The 13891-nt window shown below is 43.3% G+C and overlaps 1 protein-coding gene across 1 annotated transcript in view; it reads left to right on the top strand.

The window, feature by feature from the left end:
* Positions 1 to 13554, top strand: part of SYNJ2 (synaptojanin 2) — an 89818-nt gene extending 76264 nt beyond the window's left edge. The window contains exons 23-27 of the mRNA XM_039529548.1: positions 2273 to 2407; positions 3424 to 3536; positions 5914 to 6022; positions 7589 to 7791; positions 11129 to 13554. Of these exons, the coding sequence (XP_039385482.1) occupies positions 2273 to 2407; positions 3424 to 3536; positions 5914 to 6022; positions 7589 to 7791; positions 11129 to 11938 (1370 nt within the window). The 3' untranslated portion in view covers positions 11939 to 13554. The remainder of the gene's footprint in view (positions 1 to 2272; positions 2408 to 3423; positions 3537 to 5913; positions 6023 to 7588; positions 7792 to 11128) is intronic.
* The last annotated feature ends 337 nt before the right edge of the window (positions 13555 to 13891 follow it).

The following is a 13891-nucleotide window of genomic DNA, read 5'->3' as shown; positions in this document are numbered from 1 at the left end:
CTCAAGGTCACGGAATCTGTGACTTTAGCCCGCAGGCAGCTGGGAGCTGCAGGGTCCTGCCACTGGCAGGGGCAGACAGAAGCTGCAGGTTACCCCCGCCACGTAAGGCAGTGGGGACCCCTGAGTTCCAAGGCGGTGGGAGACCCCCGGAGCTACCGGCCACTGCGGGCGGTGGGGGACCCCGCAGCTCCCCACAGTTCCACCCTGCCGTGGAACTGTGGGGCTCCGAGCAGGCACGGGTGAGGGGGAAACCCCACAGCAGGGGTCAGCAACCTTTCAGAAGTGGTGTGCCGAGACTTCATTTATTTACTCTGATTTAAGGTTTCACGTGCCAGTAATACATTTTAACATTTTTAGAAGCTCTCTTTCTATAAGTCTATAATATATAACTAAACTATTGTTGTATGTAAAGTAAATAAGGTTTTTTTTAGATGTTTAAGAAGCTTCATTTAAAATTAAATTAAAATGCAGAGCCTCCCCGGATCAGTGGCCAGGACCCGGGCAGTGTGAGTGCCAATGAAAATATGTTTGCTTGCCACCTTTGGCACACGTGCCATAGGTTGCCTACCTCTGCCCCACAGCTTCTGGCCAGCTCCATGCCTCTGGCGGTGGGGCCCTACAGCTCAGAGATGCAGGGGAGAGGGACCCTGGAGCTCTGAGCCACCATGGGTGGTGTGGGCTCCTGGAGCTCCTAGCCAAGCCTCCGCAGCTCAGGGACAGGTCATTTGCAACAAAGAAAAATTCACGGAAGCCCGTGACCTGTCCCTGACTTTTATTAAAGATATCTGTGAAAAAATCTTACCTTTAACCATGCTCCAAGTCTGTTTGGTTTGTTTAAGTGATCAACTGTCTGTGTCATAAATTATGTGTATTTTTTTTCACTCAGATATTTTGTTGTAATATTATTATGCAAAGAGAATGTGAAGCTGTGAAAAGAGTTACATCAGTCTCAATTACATCAAAAGCTAGACTCACCTGCAGTCATATCATTGTGGGTTGCAAGCTGGTCTGGCTTTAGCAGCTAAGCACAGTCAGAGTGGGCCAGAAGTTGGAAGGGAGGTTTCCATGGAACACCTCAGAGCAGCAGTCAGTGGTTCAATAGCCAGCTCTCTTTTTCTTATAATCATTACCGAAACAATGCCCAGCATGGCATGATGCTGGGAGAGATAGCAACTTTCCAGTGAGCTGTAAAGTTGAGGTCCTGGATACCTAATGATAACATGATTTTTTTACACTAGCATCGTTAACTGCAGTATCCTGACCTGTTCCAACTTAGCTTTAGTTAGGCAGCTTGTAATTACCCATCTCTTGCTACCATTTCCAACTAGATGCAGTACTCTTCACTTCTTTACCTAAACTGATGTGTAGTAATGTTGTGTGTTGTTAAAACAGTTGTACATTCTGCCCAAGATGTGCACAAAACCAGCATTTTAATTTTTTTTATTAAATAAAACTACCTTAAATGTGTTGCATACATAAGAAAAAAAAGTTTATCAGACCACATTTTAAGAGTAATGATTTATGAAACAAAGGAAGTATTATCTGTAGTTAATGAACTGAACTGATTGTGTCTGGTCACCATGTTCTTCTAGATATTAGAACTAGTAGACCTCATCCACTCTCACCTTGTTTTCCTCTTCCAATCTATAAATAAAAACTATCTATTTTCAATTGCAATGGCAGACGACATCTTACTGGAAAATAACAGAAGAGTGCTTAGAAATGCCTAAAGTGAGAGAGTGATAGTACATGTTAAAGTGGGAGAGGGATGTGAATGGGGCACTAAACTTGAGCCATTTCTTAAAAAGCTATCAGCCATATACTGTGGTCACACCTAGAAATCTCTCAGGCTATGTCTACCCTGCGCACCTTTTAGCGACACATCTGTGCCGTTACAGCCGTGCCGCTAAAAGGTGCACCATGTAGCTGCTCTTTATCAGCAGGAGAGAGCTCTCTCGCCAACAAAATAAATCCACCCCCACTGAGAGGTGATAGCTTTGTTGGCAGGAGAGCTCTCCCGCTAACAAAGCACTGTCCACACCAGCGCTTTTCATCAGTAAAACTTTTGTCATTTGGGGGCGTGTTTTTTTCACCTCGGACACGACAAAAGTTTTACTGATGAAAGTGCAGTATAGACAAAGCCTCAGTTAACCAGCTCTTGTTTTCAAATCACAGGTGTGTGTCTCGTGACACTCCAGTCTTGATCCATCTCTGTCATAATTCTCAAATGCAAAACTCTTCTGTTTGTTTTTTCCCTGAAATCTCCCCCTAGATGATGCTGACCTAGCTGAATTAAAGCAGGAGCTGGAAGTAGGTGGGGGGCTTCGCCATCGGTCTCCAAGCAGATCTCTGTCTGTTCCTGACAGGCCTCGCCCGCCTCAGCCACCCCAGAGACCTCCCCCTCCAGGTAAGATTGCAGTTTCTTTTTAAAAGTTTTCCCATGTCAGCTGGACTCCATTGCCACCCTGTTGTTTCCAGTAATAATGAACAGGTAAATACCTCCGCCTGTTTAAAGCCCAATCACCTACTGTTTCAGTCAAGCACTTCTTTCCCTAAACTCTTGTGGTATTAAACAACTGCTGTGTCTCACTCTAGCGGTGGCTGCAGTTCAGTGATGGGTGAAGTGCTTCTTTGAAATAGTTTGGGATGAAAGATACTCTAGAAATGAAAGTCCTTTCTTCACTTTAGTGGAGTTATAATGGTTCGTGTGTGTTTCACATACACCCAACAGCAAAGGGGGAGAATTTGCAAATAACTGGTACTTTGGTACAATAACAGACACCAGTGTTTATTCTCATTGAGTCTTTTCTTTTTAATACTCAAAGCATTTTCTTACAGTTTTTTGTTTGTTCGATTTAATTTTTGATGCAATATTCCCTTTAAAAGCTTAAACAGAATATTTGTTGGTCTGATTTTTGTCCCTTCCCATTAGACAGTTACCTCACATAGAGCTGAGGATAAGAGCTGTTTTTCTTCATTTGATGGGTAGTTTGACCTCAGCCATGGCATAGATTTCTGAGGGGGAAGTGATGGTGTTCAAAGCTCTACTCACTTAGATGCCAAAATGAGAGGCCAGTCATGTCAGATTGTTCAGATTCACTCATAGACTCTAAGATGAGAAGGGGCCATTATGATCTTCTGGTCTGAATTCCTGCATAAATCACAGGCATTAGACTTTCATGCAGCACATAATTTCTAGTTGCACTCTAGAGCATCTCTTTTAGGAATACATTCAGGTCTTCAGCAGTCTCCTTCCATTCTTATGTGCTTTGATCAGAAATGAATAGTTAACAATATTGCCCTTGAAATAGTCATAGCTGGGCTGCAGTATTAATGCCCAAGTTGAGATTATGATGATGATGATGATTAACAAACACTGCACAGGCTCTTGCATTTGAAAACTCATTCTTATTCCCTTTGCAGCTGGAATATCTGTCAAAAAATCTCCATCCGATGGTTCCCTCTCCTCAGGTGGCCACACCCTGTGCTCCATCCTGCAAACGGCAAAGCTTCTCCCAGGGGCGCCTCAGCAACCAGTGAGTCCCTCAGCACCATTGCACCACACAATTCACTAAAAAGGGGACCGGGTGCTAATTAGAGTCTGAACTCATCAACCAGCTGATGTGATTTTAAGTCAGGAGTGCTGAGCAAAGCAGTAAGGATACATTCACCCTGTAATTACCCAGCATCAGTAACTGTTGGGCATAATCAGAGCAGAGTATGTGTTATATACACTTGCCTAGGTATATATAGACACAGGCAGACTTACTTTAATAAATAATGGCCACCTCACAACTTGAAAATGAATAAACTACAGCTATTTAACCAATTTCCCCTTTAAACTTGTCAGCTTTGCCTGCCTGCTACATTCTAGATTTAGTTACTTTAGCTCTCTGCCAGGGGCTCTTTTTCAATGCCAAATACCAATATTCAGCATCCTATAGACCAGTGTTTCTCAACGACTGGTCCATGGACTGGTGCCGGTCCCGGAGATCTCCCTGACACAGTTTAGGAAGGCAGCCAGCTGGTCACTGGTATTAGAAAGGTTGAAGAGGACTGCTCTAGACAGGCCCCAGGATCCATCTAAATCAGCCTATAGAGTGGCCACGCCATAGCTCCTGGTGTCCTTCCTCCATTTCCAGAGGAAGTATTGTCTGCATAAAGCTCCCAAGCCTTACAAGCAGGGATTCTGCACAGGAGTAAGCTGGAACTACAGAGTTGAAACAACCATGCTCTAGTATTTGGCTATAGGACCAGCAGGCCTGCAATCATTTGATACTAAGGGCAGGTCTACACTGGAAGTGCTACCTCAGCGCCCCTGTACCACGTCTGGTGAAGACGCGCTCTCCCAATGAGAGAGCGCTCTCCCATCAGCATAATTACTCCACCTCCGCGAGAGGCGGAAGCTGTGTTGGCCAGAGCGTCTCCTGCCAACATAGCATGGTGTGGACAGCGCTCAAGTCGCTGTAACTTGCATCACTTGTGGGGGGCGGGGGGGGGGTGTCTTTTTCATACTCCTGAGTGGCATAAGTTCGATTGACTTAAGCGGCAGTGTAGACCTGCCCTAAAGCTATGTCTACATTTGAACTGCTACAGTGGCACAGCTGCACCACTGTAGTGCTTCAGTGTAGCCACTCTCTGCAGAGACAGGAGGGGCTCCATTGACGTAGCACTGTCTACACTAGGAGTTAGGTCAGCTTAACTGTGCCACTCAGAGCTGTGGGTATTTCACACCCCTGAGCGAGGAAGCTGGGTCAACCCAACTTTTTGGTGTAGGCCTGACCTAAGATTGAGGGGGTTGAAGGGTGGAGGAGGCAGCGCAAACGTGGCAAAACCAAGACAACAGAGGTATGTTGTTAGCATTAGCACTAAAGCAAAGTATATCCCACATTCGAGCGCAATGATGCTGTGCTGTGATCCTATGTCAGCCACTGCTTTTATGGTCTCTTTCCAGTGCCCAGTGTATACATGAAGTGCACATGAGAGACCACCACGACCATAGCTTGCACCCTCAATGGAGAGACCCAGGGCTGAATAGACCTGAGGATTAGACTCTCCTTCCTCATACAGAGGACGCCCTTCCTAGTCAAGAGGAGGCACATCAGTGGGACCCTGTGGGGATCTTTGCAGTGCTATTCCCTGTGCCGTACCTTCAGACTTGGCTCAGGGCTGTGACTGGGGGGCCAGTTTTTATGGAAAGTAAATTTACACACAAATGCTGTGAAAATATTTCCCTCTCCCCCCATCAGACAAGAGACAGATAATGAGATCAATCGTGGCAGCTACAGCCAGTAGCAAAGATCTAACAGCTGCCCAAGAAAAATTAAAATAAAGCCATTTTGAAATATTAGTAGATTGTGAAATGGCAGCCAGTGCAGTTCTGTGGAGACAGGTGCATGACTTACTGGAAGTGATTACACCTGTACAGCCTACAGGTTAAAGGGTTGCAAAGAAAAAGCATTTTCCTTCAGAATTACTTCATAAGAACATAAGAACAGCCGTACCGGGTCAGACCGAAGGTCCATCTAGCCCAGTATCTGTCTACCAACAGTGGCCAATGCCAGGTGCCCCAAAGGGAGTGAACCCAACAGGCAATGATCAAGTGATCTCTCTCCTGCCATCCATCTCCATCCTCTGACAAACAGAGGCTAGGGACACCATTCCTTACCCATCCTGGCTAATAGCCATTTATGGACTTAACCACCATGAATTTATCCAGTTCTCTTTTAAACGCTGTTAGAGTCCTAGCCTTTAAAACCTCCTCAGGTAAGGAGTTCCACAAGTTGACTGTGCACTACATGAAGAAGAACTTCCTTTTATTTGTTTTAAACCTGCTGCCCGTTAATTTCATTTACCTACTCTTTTCCTACTCTGCTCACTCACCTACTCTTTCCCCCCTTTTATTGTTGTAAGCCTAAAGCCAGGACTGGAATAAGTAAGCCTTATAACGTCAAGCAGATCAAAACCACCACAGCTCAGGAAGCGGAGGAAGCTATTAGATGTCTGATGGAAGCAAAAGGAGGTAAGCAGAGCTTTCCAATGGAGTTTTAAAATCTCCAAATAAGAAAATGTAGGTTCATTTCATCCTCCCTGACCATAACCTAAAGAAGACATGTATTTCCTTTAAAACTCTCATATTAAACTTAATACTGCCTTGTGGGGTCCTGCAAGATTTTTCTTTGAATGTTTTCTGTCAGCTTGGATACCATTAGCCTTTTTGTTTCAAGATTACTTAATTTCTGTCTTTTAAAAGGACCCCATGAAATTAAGTCCTATTTTAAAATATGTCCTTGCAGTTCCTGTTACTCAGAAATCATCGATTATGGTACCCAGCTGTACTTTGAGAAAGACAGATGTCACCGTCCTTCTCAATAGATCTGTTCCCCCTGTGACTCCAGAGGGGTAGCTGCTTGCTTCAGTAACAACAGTGTTCACTTCCCCATAACAACATAAGAATGGCCGTACCGGGTCAGACCAAATGTCCATCTAGCCCAGTATCTGTCTACCGACAGTGGCCAATGCCAGGTGCCCCAGAGGGAGTGAACCTAACAGGCAACGATCAAGTGATCTCTCTCCTGCCATCCATCTCCATCCTCTGACGAACAGAGACTAGGGACACCATTCTTTACCCATCCTGGCTAATAGCGATTTATGGACTTAACCACCAGCTAGCAGGGCAGAGCTACACAGCAACAGTAGAGTGAGCTGGATTCTAATCAGGCTCACACATCAGCAACAGAATTGTTAACTAAATTGCAAGTGCAGAGTCTTTATTGTTGATGAAGCATAAACCAGAAACAATTCAGCTTTACTCTCACATCCCAGCCTGAATTTATAGGGCTGGCAATTAGGAAAAAAAAAAGTCTTTTTATTTGTAAAACTGAGCAAATGTAATCTGGAATCATTAAGAGAGAATAACCCTGGAATACCACAATGCCATTTTTATATTTGCTCTTCAGCGCACATTTGCACATTAAAGGAGAAAGAATGGGTGAAATGAAGTTTACTTTGCACTAGTTTATTACTGTTTACTTTTTATATTTCAGGTGGCTTAGCTAAGAAAACTAGGCTGGTCAGTTTCATTTTAGGATTCTCATGCTCTAGTAACAACTAGCTCTTCTACAGCACATTTTATCCATAGAACCCAAAGTGCTTTACAAAGGAGATCTGTATCATTATCCCTATTTTACATATGGGGAAACTAAGGCACAGAGAGGTTAAAGTGGCATGCCAAGATCATCCAACTGGCCAGTGGTCGAGTCTGGAATTTAACCCATCTCTCCTGAGTCCCCACCATTGACCTATCAACTAGGTCACACACTAGCATAATGCTGCTGGGTTGGATTAGAAGTACTGCTGGCAAGGAGTATAACGAATATGCAATGACTAGTTTTCATAAAATTAAAGAAATTCTAATGATACATTTTTGGTGACATTCTGTATTTATTTCCAAAACCTTCATCTTCAGACTGAACACTGTCCCTGTAAGGTAATGGGCAAAAGCATTTTGGAAAACAAGACCACGAAGGAAACAGATTTTTGAGGACGCTTCAGACAGATTCAAAGAATGGTTGTTTTTGCATTTCAGGAACACAAGAGGATGCTCTGAATCCTGCTCCAGTAAGAACCCAAACATTCACTCAGCCTGACTCCCTTCCCAGCATCACAAAGTCGGCATCATTTCAGGGGTCACAACCAGGACCAATGCTCGTGCCCCATCGCCCTCCACCCAAAGTTCCGACCGTAAAGAAGCCAGTGCCCCTGCAAAGAACTGGAGTCAAATCAGAAAATGTAAGATAGCCACAGCAGAACACATCCAGCTATTAACTTTGCATAGTGTGTTTTAGCAGAGGGGGCAAGTGGTTAAACAATTCACATGAAATTCTGTCATCTGCCTCAAGCATCTGTTTGAGCTCTTCTGTCCTGGAAGTGTCATTGCATATGGCAGCCACTGGGGCCTGTATGCACAGTAAATGAACATCAAGTAGAGGAAATCATTATCCCCCATTTAGACAAAGTTATCACTAAACTTAGCTATTGGCATTCAGCTCTTTAACTTCCCTCTGTGATGGTCCATCCTCCTAGTGTTTTTTGCCCTTCTCTGAACTCCTAGCTTGGCTACACCTTTCTGAATTGTCTAGAACTGAACACAAAATTCCAGATATTGTCTCGCCAAATCTGCATCTCCTCCCTGACTTGTCTCTTATGCAACCTAAACTTGAGATGATTCATTGTGAATTTTGGATCTGGTTTGATGACTACTCTCAACCTGTTTCTTTCTGCATTGTTGCTCTACTGATCACACTACATCACCACAGTGTAGGTTTCCTTCAGTAAAATCAGAAGGAAATAGTCTGCTAAAATGCTGAGAATTAGCCTCTTGGGCAAATGCAGAAATCCCATTTTAATTGTTCTTACCTCCCTCCAAAGCCCTTAGTTCAAACTGAAGTCAAAGTTGATTGGAAATTGTTTTTTAGATTTTTTTTTTTTTAAATATTTACTTGGGACAACATTTGTTCCTTTTTTAGAGGAAAAAAAACAAAATCCCCGAAGTCCATCCAACCAGTTTTGTTCGTATCTGCTAACAATTATCCCTTCCGAACCGAGAATCTGCAGGTCAGGCTTTGAACCAAAAATAATGAATTTATGAATCACAAAGTTGGTTCAATAGAGTCACCAGGGCTCTTGGTGCCAACTACACTACTCCATTTAAACAGCACTTATTAACACATCTAAAAACTCACAGGAGCAATGTCCTGCCACAACCAATAAATAGTAAAACAGGAGCCCAATGGTTAGAGCCAAGTGTCTGGCTAGAACTCTGCCACAGACTGTGTGTGACCTTGGGCAAGTCGCATAGCCTCAGTTCCCCATCTGTCAAATGGAGATAGTAGTGCTTGCCTACCTCACAGCAGTGTTGTGAGGCTAAATACATTAAAGATTGTGGTGCTGATATAGTTCAGTACCGTAATGGAGGCTATATAAGTACCATAGACAGGCCCCTTCATATTCTTCCTCTGTGACAGCCTTTGCTAGACAGCTCTTCTCTTAAGGTTGGTCTTTAGGGTCTCCATCCTGCCTCACTCTGAAAGGGCACTTACTATATGCCCTGAGGCCGTTTGGTTTACTTCTCTACCTTTCCTTTGTGGTTCTTCAAACAGCCCCACTCCTTCACAGACATACTTATCACAAGTATATTATAAAGAGCATCATCCATGTACTCCTGAAAGATCTCAAAATAGAAAGGCTGCTGTTATTTAACAGTATATGATATGAAACTTCCTATACTAGTTTGTCCACAGCAGACTCAGAGTATTAGTCTGCACTAGAGGGGTGTAGATTCTAGTGCACCTTAGCATTTTTACACTAATTGGCCTGTGTGACCTAGCTAGCACACAATAAAAGTTCCCTAGTGAGTACTGACATAGTACTGTTTGAAATGCGACCACATTCACACACACTGGGGAGCATCTAGTGTGCACCAGCAGAGTCCATATGGGCCAGTTACTGCACAACAACCTACTGTGCATTAAAATTTACACCATTCTGGTGCAGACTAATGTACAATGTAGACAAGTCCTAAAGTGATGTTTTCCCCCTATCTGGAAGTGAGATTAGAAGTGAGCTCAGTACCTCAAAAACCTTTCCACTTCTTCCCCCTTCCCCCCTCAAAAAAAAAAAAAGAGAGAGAGAAAGCATTTAGTCAAGTACAGGAGATTTAACAACATAGATCTCTAGACATAAATGAAAGGGGGATTGCCCTGTATTCAATGTAAGATGCATTTTCTGATTACATAAAAAGACTGGGTTGGCACCCTATTATACTAAAGTGAGACTAGTCAGGAGTTGATGTGGTTTCACTCAGAAATATTGAGAATAGGAGATCGGGAATAATAGTTACATCCAGCTAATTAGCTAGCACTAATTTAACCTGGGCCCAAAATACATTAATCTATGGGCTGCTCGGGCAAGTGTGCCTGGTTCGTGATCCTGGCCATGCAGTTTAAGCATAATGGGCAAAAATCCAACAGGAATGACCTTTTCCTTCCCTGAACAGGGAGGGAGGAAGGAATCCATATGGCCAGGACTTTATAATGGCAGGGATGGTGACCGCTGTGGCCCTAGTAACGTGCCAACACCTTTAAAAACAAATGCAATTTCACATTTTTTCCTGATTTAACCCTTTCTGCTTAGAGAAGGTTTTTTTAAGCAGAATATAAGGCATTAAGGAAGAATGCAAAATTCCATATTATGATTCAAACTCTGGCCTTAGTAAGACACAAATGCACTTCTTGGGGTAGCTGAAGCTAATTGTCCTTTAGCCTCATGTATCACAAGGCACCCAAGGCTAATGCCCCATTAATGCAACCCGTCATCCCTTATCATAAGAACGGCCGTACCGGGTCAGACCGAAGGTCCATCTAGCCCAGTATCTGTCTACCGACAGTGGCCAATGCCAAGTGCCCAAGAGGGAGTGAACCTAACAGGCAATGATCAAGTGATCTCTCTCCTGCCATCCATCTCCATCCTCTGACAAACAGAGTCAAAGGACACCATTCCTTACCCATCCTGGCTAATAGCCATTAATGGATTTAACCACCATGAATTTATCCAGTTCTCTTTTTAACACTGTTAGAGTCCTACTAGCCTTCACAACCTCCTCAGGTAAGGAGTTCCACAAGTTGACTGTGCGCTGCGTGAAGAAGAACTTCCTTTTATTTGTTTTAAACCTGCTGTCTGTTATCATTTCAGTATTATTACAGAAGCAGGAAAATGTAACAGTAAAAGAACTCCTCAGAATTGTGCTGACTGGACGTTTGGCCCCAATGCATAATTCTAATGTGGAAAAGAAAATGGTCACACAGAGCTGTGTTTTTAACACAGGGAGTGAAGAGCCGGGCTGCTTTAAAGCTGTTACTCTCATGCCTTCACTTTCCACTTCCTCGTCTCTCTCTCTTAGTAATTCCACCAACTTCTTTCAATAATGCACTCAGCACTACTCCCATCCTCTTTATCCCACCTATTGTGTAAGTGTTTTCCCATCTGGATGGGCAGAGCTAGTGCTGCGACCAAGTGTGAATCTAAAATGCCACTCTGAACTCGTATTTCTTTTGTTCCCCTCTCTCAGTCTGTGTGTCCGGAAGAGCAGCTTGACCAGCAGCCTGTCCGCTTTCACATTGGATTGTCCGAGTCCTGCCTTGAAACCAAAGCCATTACCAGTCCCACTAGGATCGCCCCCGTTCCTAAGCCGAGAACGACGACGCCTGGGAAAGCACCTGAGAGAAGCAGCAGCAGTGACAGGCTGCCTCCCAGCCCAGGCACTTCAGAGGAAAGTGCGCTGCCTCTGCAGAACTCTTTTGCTCCAAAGGTTCCACCACGAAGGAAGAAGTCTGCTCCTGCTGCTCTTCACCAGCAGGTGCTTCAGAGCAGTAACAGTCTGCTTCTTAGTGGCTTAACATTCAATTCCAACAACAATAATAGTCCTTCTGAGTACAGCCCTCCAGTACAGGACTCTGACATCCTCCCCGTTACTCACAGAGACTCTGATCTTTCAGCTCCCACATCCGCTGCCAGCCCAGACAGCAGTGACACTAAGCACTTGACACCAACTGCTGTGGACTTTATTACTGACCTTCAAGGCCCTCCTACCCTAGACATCCAGCAGCCACAGCTGTTAGACACCAATTCACTAACAGAGAGCGCCAATCTCCTGGACCTGGACACAGATGTTTCCTTTCTTTTTTCCACACCAGCAACAACTAGCCCAACACACACTCCGAGAGATCTGAAACTTCCCAGCCCAAAAGATTTCAGTCACTGGGTTACATTTAGTGATGATGAAGACAATGGTACATTATCAGAGGGAGTCGGCAAACTGCTGGTCTTAGAGCAAAACAAAGATACCTGGATGGACACAAATGCTAACTTGGAGTTGTGAGATTTTTTTTTCCCCTTGATTTTTTTCCCCCTACAGCAATCTAATTCTGATACAAGATAAATCTGCTTTGAATACAGAGTTGTACTAAGTGAGGCAAGGCCACATTTTATTTTTGTGTTTAAAAAATACTAGTATGATCTGGGGGGAATACAAGACGTCAGGCAATACCTTACCACTTGCAAAAAAAAATCTTTAGTCTAAATTATTTCCCTTTTTCTAATTCAACTGAAAAGTAAAGTGACAGTTCAGGTACAGAGTATTTTTTTAAAAGTATGTGATGATGTATGAAGACAACAAGAAAAAAGTTTATAGGTATAATTTATGTTTCAAATAATTTCTAACACTTAAAATAAAGACTTGTCTACATGGTAAAATTTACCAGCAGAACTACCGCAGTATAATTATACTACTACGCTAATTCAGAGGGAATAGTGTCCCCAGGAGAAATTATCCTGGGATAACTTTAGCAGTATAATTACACCACTAAAATTCGGATGGTAAAGATGCTGTAGACAACTCTTATGCTGCATCTCTTTCATGTGATTTACAACTAGCTGCAGGTTCTGTAATCTCCTGGTATAAGCCTGCTGGCTAAATTCCTCAATCCTTGGCCATTATTGTTAAGTAAGAAGGGTGGAGAGATGTGGGGTGGAGAATGTTATGGATTAGGTGCTATTTTGATGAACATGCTTGTTTTTAATCTCAACCATGCAAATGCACACAGATATGATGGGCTCCTTATCAGTGCCTGTGATACTAATAATGATACACTTATGAAAATTATTCTAGCAGCTCATGTTTTCTTTCAATGCATCCTCTCCTCTGCGTTCAGATTTAACTGGTTCTGTTCTGTTCAATGCAGTCTAATGCTAAATGACTTGCTATCCAGTTAAAAGGCACATGGACAATGACTGTCTATAACTTTGGAAGGGACCGTGCAGGCAACCTGCTGGTAAACATTCCAATTGTCTGTGTACTATATGTATAGTCACTGATAGACTCCTGTGGAAGTACACTAGATGTTTGACCACTACTCCTACCTTTGCTCCCCTCTGTTTCTTTGCAAGGAAATAACATGCTACTAATGAAATAATAAATGATGAGAAAAGGGCTGTCTGTATGTTTACATGAGTGCTACGCTGGTCCGGCAGTATTCAGCATGAGCAAGAGTAGCAGAATCTAGTCCTAGCATGGAAAGGTGGTTTACTAATTTCTACTCACTAATGGTAAAGGTGTGTGCTGGCCCCTGGAGAGCATACAGGTGCACCTTCCTTATTCACCTGTGCTGAACACTTGTACTCAGTTTAGCAGGTGTAAGGCAATTAAAGCACTATCTGCCATTTGGAAATGAACCTTTAGCACCTACATCAGGGACAGGCAAATCTGAGAAACCGTGTGATAGCACCAGTTGTCAAGAATTATATTCCATTAAGAAAATGGTAAAGGGAGACGGTTAACCTTTTATTTAAGGGAGCTACTCAAGGGGAACTGAGAGGAAACCAGAAAATAAGGCTAGGAGCAAACTTGGAAGTGGAATGCTCTATACAGACTTGTCTCCCCAGATATTGTCAGATTACTGAGGCAATGAGTAGAATTAAAGGACATTGAGATTTCAGTGGGAGGGGAAAGACGGGGGGGGGTGGGTAGCAAAAATACCCTTTAAGAAAACATTACTTATATGCAACTGTTTTGTAAAAGACAGGCTGTAAAACTAACTAATTCCAAGAGCATGAAAGAGTTTTGTCAAACTAACTACAGAATTCACCGTGGTCCTCTGCTTGTTAGGATCAATTCTGAAGGAACATATTGATTGATGGGTGCTGTGTAACAGCACAGACCAGTATCAGTGGGTTGCAGCTATACCAACAGTGCATCTGAGATTAGGGTAACTTCTATACAAGTCTTTGCAAACACTTGGAGCTTTTAATGCCATAGCCAAGCTTGTTTTTCTAT

This window comes from Mauremys reevesii, linkage group 3 (genome assembly GCF_016161935.1).
Source record: "Mauremys reevesii isolate NIE-2019 linkage group 3, ASM1616193v1, whole genome shotgun sequence".
NCBI lineage: Eukaryota > Metazoa > Chordata > Testudines > Geoemydidae > Mauremys > Mauremys reevesii.
The sequence above is the reverse complement of the archived record's forward strand: the minus strand, read 5'-3'. Positions and strand labels throughout refer to the sequence as shown.